Below are 15605 nucleotides of genomic sequence, written 5' to 3' on the forward strand. Positions count from 1 at the left end.
ATCTTTCTTTGCTCCCCCTTCTACCCCCAATAGAATTTTCGAATCATAGCCTCAATCTCATTGCAAAGACTCATCGGTAATTTGAAGCAGCTCATGGCGAAGCTCTACCTGCTTGAGATAATAGTTTTTCTCTCCACCCTTGTATTTTATTCCATACCCTTTCCTTTATGTATCCTAAACTCTCCTTTTTATTTCTTCCAACCACCGCCACCGCCACCGCCACCGCCGGCAAGCCAAGATATTTTTCATATTCTTTTACCTCCGGAACCCCCAAGAAGTCCGAAATCTCTTACCTTCTTTCTACATTTATTGCCTTGCTAAAAAATATAGAAGTTTTCTCCCGGTTGAGCTTCTGCTGCCAAATGGTCCTGGTCGGTATACATTTTGGAATGTAATGTGAAAATATTTAGTAGTATATAAAAAAAATAAAGTAGTAGCATGAGATCTTTATGAACCATTTATTACAACAAACTCATAAGAAGATATTTATAATAGGCTAATCCTAAACTAATATAAACTAGGATACTTTAATCTAAAAAAAAACTAGGATACTTAGTAGAATTAAGATTTTGTTACTTGCATGCAAAGTAAGATTAGATTTGGACTTGATTAAGAGTTGAGAATGATATAAGAGAATTATAATTCAGTAATGATAATTCTTTTTTTAATGTGCTGGCATTGGATGATTAGATTTATTTTACAATGTGTACACCCGAACCTTTCAAATGCAGCCTAACCATAAGAGACAGTAGAAGGGCCTCTTTCAATCATATATTTTCTAAATAATATTATACTCCTTTCACTAAATTTCCCACTGCTTGTAACTGCCCAAATTGAAATTCTTCTATCCCTTGTGAGTTTGAACTAAAAGGAATTTTAAGAATGACCTCCTTATCCCTCTTCCCTAGCAAGTTATCCAATCTATCATGATCTTATCACTGTTTTATAAAAATAGCTTACCCGTAAATCTTCCATCCCCAAAGGCATTGATCTCATACTTTTAAAGTACTAGGTGTGGGAAGCCATCTACCACCCCAAACCTTAACATTTTCTCCACAGCCTATACACCATCTACTTCCTTTCTCTATCACACTCTGTGCCTCTAATATACTCTTCCATGTGAATGATGCATTGGACTTCCACTTAGCTTCCATAAAGGAGCAATGTGGACAGTATTTTGCTTTAAGAAGAACAAAAGCCAAAGAATCTTGCTCATGCATTAGCCTCCACCCGTGTTTTGCGAGCAATGCCATGGCTAGCTTCAAGAGCATGTGTTAATTGAGGACAATATCCATTTTTGTACTTTCTCTTCTCTTCAAGAGCATTGTTATATGGCTAGCTTTCACTGTCATTGGTGTAGAAAACTGAGAACTGAATAATGGTGCTAATCTCTTAAATGCTGATTGACAATCAGATTGGACCAAGTTTGTTAGCCTCCTGTAATTTACTTGTAAGAATTGGCAGAAGGATGTAAGTTGCTTGGCTTAATAGGAAACTATGTGATTATGGAACATCAAAATATGCTGTCTCTTCCGAGATGTTCATACACATCAATGGAGTATCAAGTTCTATTTCCCATACTTAAAGAGCTAGCTAGGCAAACTTCTTTCTTCTTTCAATTCTATTGATGCTCATCTCTCATCTCATGCCCTAATTTATGTTCTTTCTCTTTCTGGCTTTAAACAGAAAGCAAAACAACCATATACCATGACCCTTTGTACATTCATAAGGCCTTGAAGTTGGAGCTGATTGACAAACCAATGAGAATATTGCTAACTCCAATAGGTTATTGAAGGAAAAATTTACAACAAAATTTCTGAGTACACGGTTGGTGATTTTAAAAAAAAAAAAAAAAAATAACAACAATAAAGAATCTGGTTAATGCCATGCACTTTTGTAAGCTGACACAACACTGCGTCAACTAAATGGACATCATGTTACAAAGCAAACATCAAGAGAGATTTTTTGCGCTCCTTTGTTTTAGCATTGCATCACAGACCTTTACAGAGTCTGCATTGTCTCTTACGTTATGTACTCGTACAATATTTGCTCCACCCAAAACACCGGCAGTGACACAAGCAATAGTGGCAGGATCTCTCTCATTTGCAGCAATTCGAGAGCAAATGTGACCTAAAAATTTCTTTCTGGAGGGTCCAATCAGCATGGGAGCATGAGAGACACCAAAACTTTTCCTTGCAATCTCGGCACGAATGTTTGGTAATACCACTAGGATGTCCAAATCATGTTCAGTTTTCTTTGAGAATCCAATTCCAAGGTCAATAATTACCCTCCAAGCTGGGATACCTGATAATTCTGCATCCTTAACCCTCGAGTATATTTCAAACGCTATCTGCTTACAAACTACTGTAGGTTTTTGCTATTTTGCATTGTATGTGGTTCCCCTCTCATGTGCATTGCAATATATGGAACCCTAAGGCCAGCGACCACCCTAAGCATGTTAGAATCTAATTGCCAAGCAGATACATCGTTTAGAAGATAAGCCCCTTTGCTGACTGCTTCAGAAGCAACTTTTGAATAGAAAGTATCAACTGATATGAGCTTTCCCTCTGCCTCCGGCATCCTTGCAACAGCTTCTAAAAAAGGCATTAGTCTATCTAATTCTTCTTCAGCGGATATCCTAGAGGCCATTGGCTGTGATTGAGCGCCAATATCGATCATATCAACCCTTCAGAAATCATCAAGCGGGCCTGAGTAACTGCAGCCTCCACAGAGACAAACTTTCCTCCAACAATAAAACTATCTGGGGTCACATTAACGATACCCATGACAGAGGTTCTCTGTGACCAGTCCCATAAACCACTTTTAATGGGTAAAACCCTTTTCATGCCTTCCTTTCCAATAAGGGATTCACCACCCATTTTCTCCCAAAACTCTAAAAGTCCACCCGATAGCAGTGAAAAAGAATGCCAACAAGTAACAGTATCACAATCAGCAGATGATCCCAATAAATCCATTAAAGGGGCCATTACAAATGGTCTCTCCCAAGTTCTTTCATGGGGTATGGTAAGAATATCAGAGTGGACCTTGAACTTTCCATAGAACAATATGTCCAAGTCAATTGGCCTTGGACCATAACTTATACCATCGGAATGACCCATGTCCTTTCCAATTTGCTTGAGCACTCCCAGTAATTCATGTGGGCCAAGTTTAGTAACGGCTCTGACCGCAGAATTGAGAAAGTTAGGCTGATCAGTCACATATGCCGGAGTTGTTTCATACAAACAAGCATGTCTTGTAATATTTATGCCTGATTTGTTCATCAACTCCAAGGCGTTATTAAAATTATCCAGTCTGTCTCCCACATTGCTCCCCAAAGCAATCACTACCTCCTGCTCTGGAGAATGAACTTCAACTGAGGCATCTGTGGATGAATGGAGGTAGGAAGAATGCAGTGCTGAAGAGAAGATGAAAACAAGTACATAGAAATTGGCTTTAGATAACTTTACCCAAAAAAAAGGAGGCTTAGGTTTTCTGTACTCAAAACATCACATATACTAATACTTATGTCTTATATACCAGAGTTAGCCTTGAGATCTGCTTTTGTTTATCACAGTTTAGCAGTTTAAGTGGCATTCAAGTGAAAAAAAAAACCGTTACTTATGTCATTTAGATGCACTTTTAATTTTTAATTTTTTTAAATCAATGAATTTAATAGGGTATCTGAACTCACAAATTGGATTTTCATTACCTCTACAATGCCTGGTTAAACCATTGAAGCAATGTTTGGCGGGCACAAGCTGCTTCAAAATATTCATATCAGGAGTGGCTGCTCAACAAAGTATAAGTTGAAGTAAATATTATAGTAATTCTTTTCAGTCTGCAAAGTTTCATAATAAATGAAATCAAGTCATTTCTTGTAAACTTAAAATCAGAAAGAGTTCCCTTTTCTCAGTAAAGGTGATAAAAATGAGTAAAACAAAATAGCAGTAGTAGAAATCCATTGACAAAGTACATTGAAAAACCTAGCAGGCAAAAAACCAAACATGCAAATCCATGGAAAGAACCTAAGCTAAGAAAGAAGACTACAAAAGCAAATATCAGGATTAACCTTTTCCAATTAAGAACTGAGCATTGTCTCAGGTTTGCTATAATCTGAAGTCTAAACAGCTGATTATCAGGGGAAAAAAAGTTTATAAACAGTTATATATTCTTCCCAGCATTCAATTTCCTATGAATTAGAAGAAGAAAAAATATGCTTAACTAAATAAGCAATGCTAAGGACAGCTATTTTCACAACATTATTTACGACTTGCTACTTATCGGAAAAAAAAAAAAAAAAAAAAAAAAAAAATTATTTACAACTTGCTAAGGTGACAGGTTTTGATTGGAGCAACGCCACTTTCACATGGGCTCACTGATAGCACCATTTTTTTAAAATTTTTTATTTTATTTTTAATAATGAAAACTGAATCTTCATTATCAAATGAAATATTCATTTGCATTACACCATATGCAGTTGTTTAGAAAGGAAATAAGGTACCTCCTCTAACCAAGCTTCACAATCATCGATTCCCTATGCATGTCTAGCAAGGATATGAGTTGTATTGTTGGCCTCATTTCTGGTGTGGCTTACCTCCCAGGTTCGGAACTGCATTAGCCCCATCTTTGCCTCTTGTACTAAATTTGCCCACCATGAACTGTCTTCCTCATGAGCTAGAAGCTTTTCAATCACACTCAAAGAGTATCCTTTAATAATGTCGCGTAGCCCAATCTCATAGGCAAATTTTATTGCCTGCATTGCTGCTGTAATTGCTGGAAGCAGCCATAAGCATCCCTTTTGCATCCCGCACCAGTACACCAACTCCAGATACTCTTGCTCTCTAAAAACTGCACCATCAAAGTTAACTTTATACAATGGTGCTCTTGGCGGCTTCCAACTCTGATCAATTGTGTTCCATTGCGAAGGTTCAGGTCTCACACCTCTTAAACACACTCTCTTTATATTCTTGCAGGTGTGCATAATTGCTTCTCAGGTTATAGAACTCGAAGGCTTACTTATTTGTTCAAACATCCAACTCTTCCTTGACTTCCATATCATCTAGGGCACATAATGAACTGTTCAACTGTATCTTTACTCGTCTCTAAAATTCTCCAGAACAAACTCATAAAATCTAGGTAACTTGGGGTGGTCCAGCCGAGTGAGACTTCGTTGCATGACCATATGTTTTGCACCTCTTCACATCCCCATAATGCATGTATAGTGTCTTCTTCACTCAATTTGCAACTTGGACTTCATGGTTGATGAAGCACTCTCTTTTTGCACAGGTTTGCACACATTGGAAGGATCTCATCTCATTGCAGGCTCCCCACACAAAAAACTTCACTTTATTCTATATCTTCATCCTCCAAATTATACTCCAAATCTTATCTCTAGAATTACCATTTGAGCTTTGGCCTCCATCAAATTATACTCCTTTCACTTAATTTCCCACTGCTTGTATTTGCTTCAATCTTTTGTAGTTTGGGCGGATGCTGACACGTGGTTCGAAAGGCAGCAGCAAGAAGAGGAAATGCAGCGAATTCAGGCAGAGAATCGGGCTGCAATGGAGGCTGCAGAGGAGTTGCATCGAAAGAAAATGACCCAAGATCGAGAAGAGGAAAAGGAAGATGAAGAGATGAAGGATGATCCCATGGCTAGGGCTGAAGCTGAGGTTTTGAAACAGAAAAATTAGTTCTTCTAAGCTAACCAAAGTGAGCACTTGATGAGGGAAAGGGAAATGCTTTCATTATCATTTCTCTTAAAATCCTAATTGTTTTTCTAATCAAATCTCTGTAACCTGTCAAAACTCTCAGTGTAAACTTTGCATTGGAAATGAATAGTTTTTATTTTTGTATGAGCATTTGCCTCTCTGATAAGACTTGTGGAATGGTTTGACTACTTTGATTTCATAACCACTTCCGGCTTCATGGCTAGTGGCAGTTGTCCATGATCGTCATGTTACCAAGCAAACATCAAGAGAGATTTTTTGTGCTCCTCTGTTTCAGCATTGCATCACAGACCTTTACAGAGTCTGCATTGTCTCTTACATTATGTACTCGTACAATATTTGCTCCACCCAAAACACCGGCAGTGACACAAGCAATAGTGGCAGGATCTCTCTCATCTGCAACAATTCGAGAGCAAATGTGACCTAAAAATTTCTTTCTGGAGGGTCCAATCAGCATGGGAGCATGAGAGACACCAAAACTTTTCCTTCCAATCTCGGCACGAATGTTTGGTAATCCCCCAAGGATGTCCAAATCATGTTCAGTTTTCTTTGAGAATCCAATTCCAGGGTCAATAATTACCCTCCAAGCTGGGATACCTGATAATTCTGCATCCTTAACCCTCGAATATATTTCAGACGCTATCTGCTTACAAACATCATCATACTGCAGGTTTTCGCTATTTTGCATTGTATGTGGTTCCCCTCTCATGTGCATTGCAATATATGGAACCCTAAGGCTAGCGACCACCCTAAGCATGTTAGAATCTAATTGCCCAGCAGATACATCGTTTACAAGATGAGCCCCCTTGCTGACTGCTTCAGAAGCAACTCCTGAATAGAAAGTATCAACTGATATGAGCTTTCCCTCTGCCTCTGGCATCCCTGCAACAGCTTCTAAAACAGGCATTAGTCTATCTAATTCTTCTTCAGCGGATATCCTAGAGGCCATTGGCCGTGTAGATTGAGCACCAATATCGATCATATCAGCCCCTTCAGAAATCATCAAGCGAGCCTGAGTAACTGCAGCCTCCACAGAGACAAACTTTCCTCCATCACTAAAACTATCTGGGGTCACATTAAGGATACCCATGATAGAGGTTCTCTGTGACCAGTCCCATAAACCACTTTCAATGGGTAAAACCCTTTTCATGCCTTCCTTTCCAATAAGGGATTCACCACCCATTTTCTCCCAAAACTCTAAAAGTCCACCCGATAGCGGTGAAAAGGAATGCCAACAAGTAACTGTATCACAATCAGCAGATGATCCCAATAAATCCATTAGAGGGGCCATTACAAATGGTCTCTCCCAAATTCTTTCATGGGGTATGGTAAGAATATCAGAGTGGACCTTGAACTTTCCATAGAACAATATATCCAAGTCAATTGGCCTTGGACCATACCTTATACCATCGGAACGACCCATGTCCTTTTCAATTTGCTTGAGCACTCCCAGTAATTCATGTGGGCCGAGTTTAGTAATGGCTCTGACCGCAGAATTGAGAAAGTTAGGCTGATCAGTCACATATGCCGGAGCTGTTTCATACAAACAAGCATGTCTTGTAATATTTATGCCTGATTTGTTCATCAACTCCAAGGTGTTATTAAAATTATCTAGTCTGTCTCCCACATTGCTCCCCAAAGCAATCACTACTTCCTGCTCTGGAGAATGAACTTCAACTGAGGCATCTGTGGATGAATGGAGGTAGGAAGAACGCAGTGCTGAAGAGAAGATGAAAACAAGTACATAGAAACTGGCTTTAGATAACTTTACCCAAAAAAAAGGAGGCTTAGGTTTTCTGTACTCAAAACATCACATATACTAATACTTATGTCTTATATACCAGAGTTAGCCTTGAGATCTGCTTTTGGTTATCACAGTTTAGCAGTTTAAGTGGCATTCAAGTGAAAAAAACCATTATGTCATTTAGATGCCATTTTTATTCTATTTTTTTTTAAATCAATGAATTTAATAGGGTATCTGAACTCACAAATTGGATTTTCATTACCTCTACAATGCCTGGTTAAACCACTGAAGCGATGTTTGGTGAGCACAAGCTGCTTCAAAATATTCATATCAGGAGTGGCTGCCCAACAAAGTATAAGTTGAAGTAAATATTATAGTAATTATTTTCAGTCTGCAAAGTTTCATAATAAATGAAAACACAAGTCATTTCTTGTAAACTTAAAATCAGAAAGAGTTCCCTTTTCTCAGTAAAGGTGATAAAAATGAGTAAAACAAAATAGCAGTAGGAGAAATCCGTTGACAAAGTACATTGAAAAACCTAGCAGGCAAAAAACCAAACATGCAAATCCATGAACAGAACCTAAGCTAAGAAAGAAGACTACAAAAGCAAATATCAAAATTAACCTTTTCCAATTAAGAACTGAGCATTGTCTCAGGTTTGCTATAATCTAAAGTCTAAATAGCTGATTATCAGGGGAAAAAAGGTTGAAACAGTTATATATTCTTCCCAGCATTCAATTTCCTATGAATTAGAAGAAAAACAATATGCTTAACTAAATGAGCAATGCTAAGGACAACTATTTTCACAACATTATTTATGACTTGCTACTTATCGAAAAAATAAAATTATTTACAACTTGCTAAGATGACAGGTTGTGATTGGAGCAACGCCACTTTCACGTGGGCTCACTACTAGCACCATTTTTTTTTTTTTTTTAATAATGAAAACTGAATCTTCATTATCAAATTAAATATTCATCTGCATTACACCATATTACAGTTGTTTAGAAAGGAAACAAGGTACATCCTCTAACCAAGCTTCACAATCATCGATTCCCTGTGCATGTCTAGCAAGGATATGAGCTGCATTGTTGGCCTCATTTCTGGTGTGGCTTACCTCCCAGGTTCGGAACTGCATTAACCCCATCTTTGCCTCTTGTACTAAATTTGCCCACCATGAACTGTCTTCCTCATGAGCCAGAAGCTTTTCAATCAAGCTCAAAAGAGTCTCCTTCTAGAATAATGTCGCGTAGCCCAATCTCATGGGAAAATTTTATTGCCTGCACTGCTGCTGTAATTGCTAGACCCTTATGGCTTAAAGCAGCTATGAGCATCCCTTTTGCATAAAAGTTTATGGAAGTTGTTGCCCAAGCAATTGGGAGCTCGGGATAATGTTGAACCGGTTTTATTGGGGCACAAATGGAGGAAAATTTGATGGAAGAAATGGGAAAAGTTGTGTAAAAACAAATAAGGAGGGTTTGGTTTTCAGGATCTTGAAGCTTGTACCATGGCATTGCTTGCAAAACACGGGTGGAGGCTAATGCATGAGCAAGATTCTTTGGCTTTTGTTCTTCTCAAGCAAGATACTGTCCACATTGCTCCTTTATGGAAGCTAAGTGGAAGTCCAATGCATCATTCACATGGAAGAGTATATTAGAGGCGCAGAGTGTGATAGAGAAAGGAAGTAGATGGTGTATAGGCTGTGGGGAAAATGTTAAGGTTTGGGGTGGTAGATGGCTTCCCACACCTAGTACTTTAAGAGTATTGAGATCAATGCCTTTGGGGATGGAAGATTTGCGGGTAAGCTATTTTTATAAAACAGTGATAATAGGTGTTGGGATCATGATAGATTGGATAACTTGCTGGGGAAGAGGGATAAGGAGGTCATTCTTAAAATTCCTTTTAGTTCAAACTCACAAGGGATAGAAGAATTTCAATTTGGGCAGTTACAAGCAGTGGGAAATTTAGTGAAAGGAGTAAAATATTATTTAGAAAATATATGATTGAAGGAGGCCCTTCTACTGTCTCTTATGGCTAGGCTACATTTGAAAGGTTCGGGTGTACACATTGTAAAATAAATCTAATCTGCAACAAAAAAATTTCTTATTTATTTTCTAATAGCTCCATGACTTTCTCTAAGGAGATGAGATTAATTTTTATTTTTTATATAATCTTACATCCAATGCCTGCACATTAAAAAAAGAATTATCATTACTGAATTCTAATTCTCTTATATCATTCTCAACTCTTAATCAAGTCCAAATCTAATCTTACTTTACGTGCAAGTAACAAAATCTTAATTCTACTAAGTATCCTAGTTTTTTTTTTTTTTTTTAGATTAAAGTATCCTAGTTTATATTAGTTTGGGATTAGCCTATTATAAATATCTTGTTATGAGTTTGTTGTAATATATGGTTCATAAAGATCTCATGCTACTACTTTATTTTTTTTATATACTACTAAATATTTTCACATTACATTCCAAAATGTATACCGACCAGGACCATTTAGCAGCAGAAGCTTTAACAATGGTAATTCAATTGCAGTAGTGGTCCTTTACCTTTGGGGGGCCTGGGGCAATTAATGGACCCATGGGTCCATGACAATTAATGATTCAAACTAGCTGTTTATGGCTGGTTGAACACCAGAGTTCTAAACATCTATTGCATGTGGTTCGATCCTATTCTTTTGGAATTTCAATTGTCCATATCGATCGTAACTATGTATAGCAGTACCTTATGTATAGGGGCTTGCTTATAGGCCATAGCAACAGGCTCCAAGATGGTCAAACAAATCCTGTCAGAACATGTATATATGCAAGAAAGGAAGAACATGGGTGGGACCTAAAATACACTGTTATGATATCAAAGTCACCACTCAAAAGAGAACCTGTCAGCTTCTTAGAAGAGGAAGTACATGTTCCCGTGAGTCAATTTTGAAGGACAATTATGTGTAAATGTTTCAAAATATTTGTAACTTTAATGTTTTAGGTAAGTTAATGTTTCAAAATAGCTAGCCAATTAAGAATAGTGTCTTGCTGCACCTGTGAAGGTAAGTTAGATGCTGGTCCTTTTAAGAATCTTAATAACTATGTTAGTCACTAACCCATGTGAATAAAAGTTTTAAATTTTCACTTTGCTTAAAGTTATGATCACTTGAAAATAAAAGTTACAATTAAAGAGGGGAAAAAATACTAATAACAATGATAAGTCCAACACCAATAATAATTTGGTATTTCTTTGCTATCAATAATAGTTTGTTATACCTCAATTTTATGCTAAAGATGACATTAATTAATAATTATTTCCAATACATAGAAATCATACACAATAGGAACAATATTTTTTTAAACAGAATTTACCTGGAGTAGTAGTAATTAAGTTTGCAAATCTTTATCTAAAAGATGAAAGTAGGACCTGCAATGAAAGTAGGACATGCAAAATAAGTATTTTATAAGTTATTAAAATGTAAAGGGAATAATGTAGATGATCTAATTTGACTCAACCTATGCTCATCAATAAAATATGACTCAACCTATTTTATGATAAAAAAAATTATATATATATAATCAATGAATGAGTACCAGAAGAGAAAATGACATGGGGTGGAGGACGAGGTGGAGGCTGATGATATCACTATGAGGACCCTGCCATTCATTAACAGTGTAAGTGCAAACAGTGGGAATTGTATTGGAATCCCAATATTGGTCAAAACAAAATGAATTGCTTTAATGAAATTTTTACATTTTGGTGAAGAAGGGTATCTACAAAACAATGTAAAATATATATACAGAAAATCGTGTACTTTTCTTTCTGTTATATAGAACAATAACACGACACTAGTGCCTGTTTATGACTGGTCTTGTTTCTGTAATTTTTTAGACATTTATTATGAGACTTATTAGGTTCCGCATACTCTAAAATTAACCACTCTGTAAAATGAGTACTAAACACAGCAACCACTGGTGTGGGACAATACTAATAAAGGGTTACACAACTTTTCACCAGATTTTGGTAAAAAAAATTTAAAGCACCACACCCTTTTCTTCCCTCATTTTTTTTTTTCCCCTCATTGTATGACTAATATGTTTTTGTAATATTTTTGAGCTAGTCCTTAGCTTGGCTTAGAAAATCAATGTGGCATTCAATTTACTCAAATAATTTTATACTTTAATAGCTGAAGCAAATAAATCAACAGTTAAGAACCTTAAAAAGAATCATAAAAGAACCATTTAATTTATCCTCAGCTCTCTGTTTTTTCCCATAAAAAACCATTAATTCTCAAGCTGGAGATATGTTTCCAAGAACTCAAAAGCAGCAGAACATCATTACATTAGCATTGGTAAAATTTTCTACAATTGCCCATCACTTCAAGTATAAAGTATGGTGCTTAAAAATTGACATGACATTACATGTCTTCAGTCGTCCATTCGAGTTCCCATGGGTTTTCAGTTTTCTCAAACCCCTTTTATCTTGGGAGAACATGAATTCATATCAGATCTGCTACTTCAAATTCTAACAAGGAACCTTGGATCTCAAACATGTATCATAAACTAGTATACAATAATTTCATCACAAAATATCATAATGCCACACATAAATAAAACCCCCCAAAAAAACCCAGATCTGAAAATCATAAACCCTAACTCATATCAAACAACCAATGTCAAAATCATAAAAAAAAAAAAAAATAAATCTCACACTACCAAATCAACACCGAAAAACCCATATGAAAAATGATAAGAAATCAAATATGTGTAAAAATTATGATTCATCAAAAATAAAACCTGAAACTTTGAGGTGTTTTTCCAGCAAGGAGTAGAAATCGAACCTACGAAAAACTAGAGATGGGTTAGAGATGAAGAAAAACGAAAAGAAAAGGAGAAATCTAATCTAAAAAGGCAGAAAAGTACCTGGTTTGGCCGGCGGGGGGCGGCGCCGGCGGAAGCTGGAGCTGGCCGGACAGGGGACCCGAGGTGGCTGGGTTTTTGGAGAGAAACCTGAGAGCGTGGCTGGGTTTTTTTGGAGAGAAATCTGCGAGCGTGGCTGGGTTTTTTTGAAGAGAAATATGAGAGGGAGAGTTTAAGCGCGAAAGTAACGATATCGGGTTGTGAGGAATTGAGCATGTAAAATGTTTTTACGTCAATTTGCTTAAGGTTGATTTAGAAAGATTGATACAGATGTTTTTTGTGCTTGTGTAAATTTTTGCACTTTCTGTATTTTGCAATGACTCTCTAAGAAGAACTAGTACCTTAACTGAACTTCATGAAATTTCCATCAGCGACATCCAGGGTTAAAGGTTCAAATCCATCGCTAAGTTACACACTTCCATATACACTTCAACACAATTTCGGCTACTCTGTGTGTTCTCAATTTCAGCTTAACTGTGTGTCCTGTACATATAGCGTGTAACTATTACCATTTTCTCAATATAATTCCAGAATCTAGTATGAGCCAATAAAGTGACTGCAGTCTGGTAAAAAAAAACTGTAGTCTTGTGTGGTTGGATGTGCTTTACTTTCTATTTGATGTACATGCGCATCCTGAAAGGTCTCCTCCTTGTAGAGAAAGGTCATGTGTTTGCCCAGAACCCGCAAAAAGGTATGGGAAACAAAACTGAAAACACCTACAAAGTGAGGGTTGCAACTTACTATGGAAATATGTTGAAGAACATCCAACATGCTAGTAATTTGATTAATTTCATTCATTGTTATTCAACCCAAAAAAATAAATAATTTGGTTGTTAAATTCGTAGTATTAGTACATTGAAATTCAACCTGGATCCAGTCCCAGAGTGCTGATAATTTTGATGTCAATTTCATTCCTTGTTATTCAGACCATCAGAGTGCTACAACTCAACGCTGGTCCCACAACCTTTGAAAAGATACAAATTAATAATGAAGAAGAAGAAAAAGAACCAAAGATGCATTTTCATATCTGCAATTCTAGTGTCTTCTATGGGTCTTGTGAAACAAAATTGGTATGGTATTAGAAGTCTGCACGATCAAGCATATCTACCAATGTAATCCTTCTCGGGAACCTTGGTGGCAGCCGCAGATACATGGCATCTTCCATCTTAATTGGCAGATGTGTTGCCACAATAACAATGCCACCCTTCTTTCTATGCTCAGAAATGATATACTCAAGTAACTTCACCCCATCATCATCTAATGCAACTGAAGGCTCATCAAGCAACCAAATTGGCCGATCCAGTGCCAGCAGCCTTGCAAGCTGCAGCCTTTTCCGCTGGCCCATTGACAGCAATCTTGCCTTCTCCTTTGCCAACCGTCCAAGACCCATCAGCTCCAATGCAGGCATAGAGTTCCCTTGCTTACCTTCAAGAACTTCAAACCATTGAACATTGTCAAGGACTGTAAACTTCTCTTTGATGGCATCTTTCAGGGAGAGCCAATTGAGCTGAAGCTTGTATTGGTGGAACACTCCTGATTGTGTAATGTCATGACCATTCCATAGGATCTGACCAGCAGAAGGTTTAGAAAATCCAGCTAACATACGGAGAAAAGTGGTCTTGCCTGAACCATTGGTGCCTGTAAGCACAAGTGCTCCACCATCGTGAAGGGATACATTTACATGTCGCAGTATTTGTTGGGCATTTCTCATGCAAGAGACATTGTTGAGGAGGAGACGTGGGATAGGTGGTTTTCTGAGAGACATTGAAGTTTTGGGAAACAGCAAAATTACTGCTACAACAATAAGATTTTCAATGTTGGGGAGAGCCTTTTGAGTGTTAGCTATCTGCAAAAAATGCAGCCAACAAAACCCAGTCTCAGTACTTAGTATAAGCCAGACTTGTATGAAATTGACAGCAAGATAAGTCCATTGAAGAAGTATAAAATTTTGAGATAAACCTTTTAATCCAAATGCATGAAAACTTACAGCAGAAGAGGAACAAACAAAAGACAAAAAATCAGTATAGGTAAACTGTGAAGGTATAACAAGAGTACATAGTTTCGCTAACACAAATAAAACCCTAAGAAGCTCAGACACTCCAAAAACCCAGACTGTTGGGAAGAGTATTTTAAAAAAATTTCTTTGATTAAATAAAAAAATATGCCTATATATAAATACAATGTACCTAAGGGTATATTATCATATTCACACCGTGTTGTGTCATATTTTTTCAAGAATTGTTGTATCATCATGTCCTATGTCATAATTTTTTCATGAATTGTCGTATTGTCATGTCCCATGAATTGTCGTATTTCATCTTAGATAAAATTAGACTTAGCAAAAACCAAAGGCGTCTTTCATCCATCTTTTTTGAACTGCCCATTTTCAAAAAAACTGGAAAATAAGCTGTACTAAGTGGACTAAAAGTGCGGTGCATTTTTACAAACAGTTGGCATGCGTAAGTTACGCATGCCAACTGTTTTAGAAAAGAACCGGGTAGTAGAGGAAAAAAAAAAAAAAAAAAAAATTAGTTTCAAATGAATTACAAAAATAATCTGGCACATCCTTTTAACCAAAAAATCAAAAATTTTGGTAAATCCTATTAAACATTGGTTCTAAACAAAATCATTGACCAGATAAACTACAAATCCGGTCAAAGAGATTAACCACAAAACAATCACAAATCAAAACCCTAAAAATTTTACCTTTCTCTCTAGTCTCTGCTCTCCGCCTCTCTCTAGTCTCCAGTCTCCACTGTTCAGTCTGTTCTCATCTGCTCAACAGACAACAGCTCAAGGCTCAAGCAAGGCAGCAAGCTTGAAGCTCCTCCGCCTGGACGGCTGGTCCAGCTGGACCGCCTCAGCCTCACTCTGATTCTCTGCTCTCCGCCTCTCTCAAGTCTCAACTGCTCACCTCACCGTATCAGGTTCTGAGGTTCAGGAATCAGGTATAAAATTATAAATATTATTTGTTAAGAGCTTAAGATAACTTTGTTTATTTGGGCCCTCCCTGTCCCTGGCTGGTTTTGTTACTTTGTTTATCACTTATCAGTTTATCATTATGGCTGCCTGGACCCTCCCTGGACTGGGCGTTAAGTTTGGGCCTTCAAGTTTTTTTTTTTTTGGTGGGTCTTATTAATAAGTCTTGTGTCAGTGTTATGACTGTGTTTAAATTTTTGTTATGTTTGTACTTAATTTTTTTTTAATTTATGCAGGTTGAGAT

The 15605-nt window shown here is 37.1% G+C and overlaps 2 protein-coding genes and 1 pseudogene across 8 annotated transcripts; all 3 read right to left on the reverse strand.

The window, feature by feature from the left end:
* Positions 1 to 1905: 1905 nt before the first annotated feature.
* Positions 1906 to 8548, reverse strand: LOC115977227 (annotated as a pseudogene).
* LOC115977225 (folate synthesis bifunctional protein, mitochondrial-like) lies at positions 4505 to 13087 on the reverse strand. 7 transcript variants are annotated; one of them, XM_031098955.1, is made up of 7 exons: positions 12991 to 13087; positions 12386 to 12865; positions 12260 to 12313; positions 11057 to 11119; positions 10835 to 10889; positions 7736 to 7813; positions 4505 to 7448 (listed from the first exon to the last, which is right to left on the reverse strand). In XM_031098955.1, exons 6-7 carry the CDS (start codon positions 7800 to 7802, stop codon positions 5974 to 5976), a joined length of 1542 nt encoding a protein of 513 aa, XP_030954815.1. In that variant the 5' UTR covers positions 7803 to 7813; positions 10835 to 10889; positions 11057 to 11119; positions 12260 to 12313; positions 12386 to 12865; positions 12991 to 13087; the 3' UTR covers positions 4505 to 5973. The 7 variants fall into 7 exon arrangements, with proteins under 7 accessions (XP_030954815.1, XP_030954817.1, XP_030954816.1 ...); XM_031098957.1 differs by having other exon boundaries at positions 12386 to 12518; positions 12724 to 13087; XM_031098956.1 differs by having other exon boundaries at positions 12260 to 12303; positions 12386 to 13087.
* A 74-nt stretch (positions 13088 to 13161) lies between these two features.
* On the reverse strand, positions 13162 to 15391 carry LOC115977228 (ABC transporter I family member 1). Its single transcript, XM_031098962.1, has 2 exons — positions 15089 to 15391; positions 13162 to 14228 (listed from the first exon to the last, which is right to left on the reverse strand). Exon 2 carries the CDS (start codon positions 14145 to 14147, stop codon positions 13461 to 13463), a length of 687 nt encoding a protein of 228 aa, XP_030954822.1. The 5' UTR covers positions 14148 to 14228; positions 15089 to 15391; the 3' UTR covers positions 13162 to 13460.
* Positions 15392 to 15605: the final 214 nt, after the last annotated feature.

Source organism: Quercus lobata, chromosome 2, assembly GCF_001633185.2.
Source record: "Quercus lobata isolate SW786 chromosome 2, ValleyOak3.0 Primary Assembly, whole genome shotgun sequence".
Classification (NCBI taxonomy): domain Eukaryota; kingdom Viridiplantae; phylum Streptophyta; class Magnoliopsida; order Fagales; family Fagaceae; genus Quercus; species Quercus lobata.

What these genes read in the sequence shown, in the direction of transcription:
- LOC115977225 (XM_031098954.1), bottom strand. Translation starts at nt 8,651, where the DNA reads ATGGTGGGCAAATTTAGTACAAGAGGCAAAGATGGGGTTAATGCAGTT. An exon ending in TGCAGTTCCGAACCTGGGAG is followed by an intron (nt 7,814 to 8,590) that starts GTAAGCCACACC and finishes TTTGTTGGGCAG; the next exon opens with CCACTCCTGATATGAATATT. An exon ending in TTTAACCAGGCATTGTAGAG is followed by an intron (nt 7,449 to 7,735) that starts GTAATGAAAATC and finishes TCTTCTCTTCAG; the next exon opens with CACTGCGTTCTTCCTACCTC.
- LOC115977228 (XM_031098962.1), bottom strand. Translation starts at nt 14,147, where the DNA reads ATGTCTCTCAGAAAACCACCTATCCCACGTCTCCTCCTCAACAATGTC.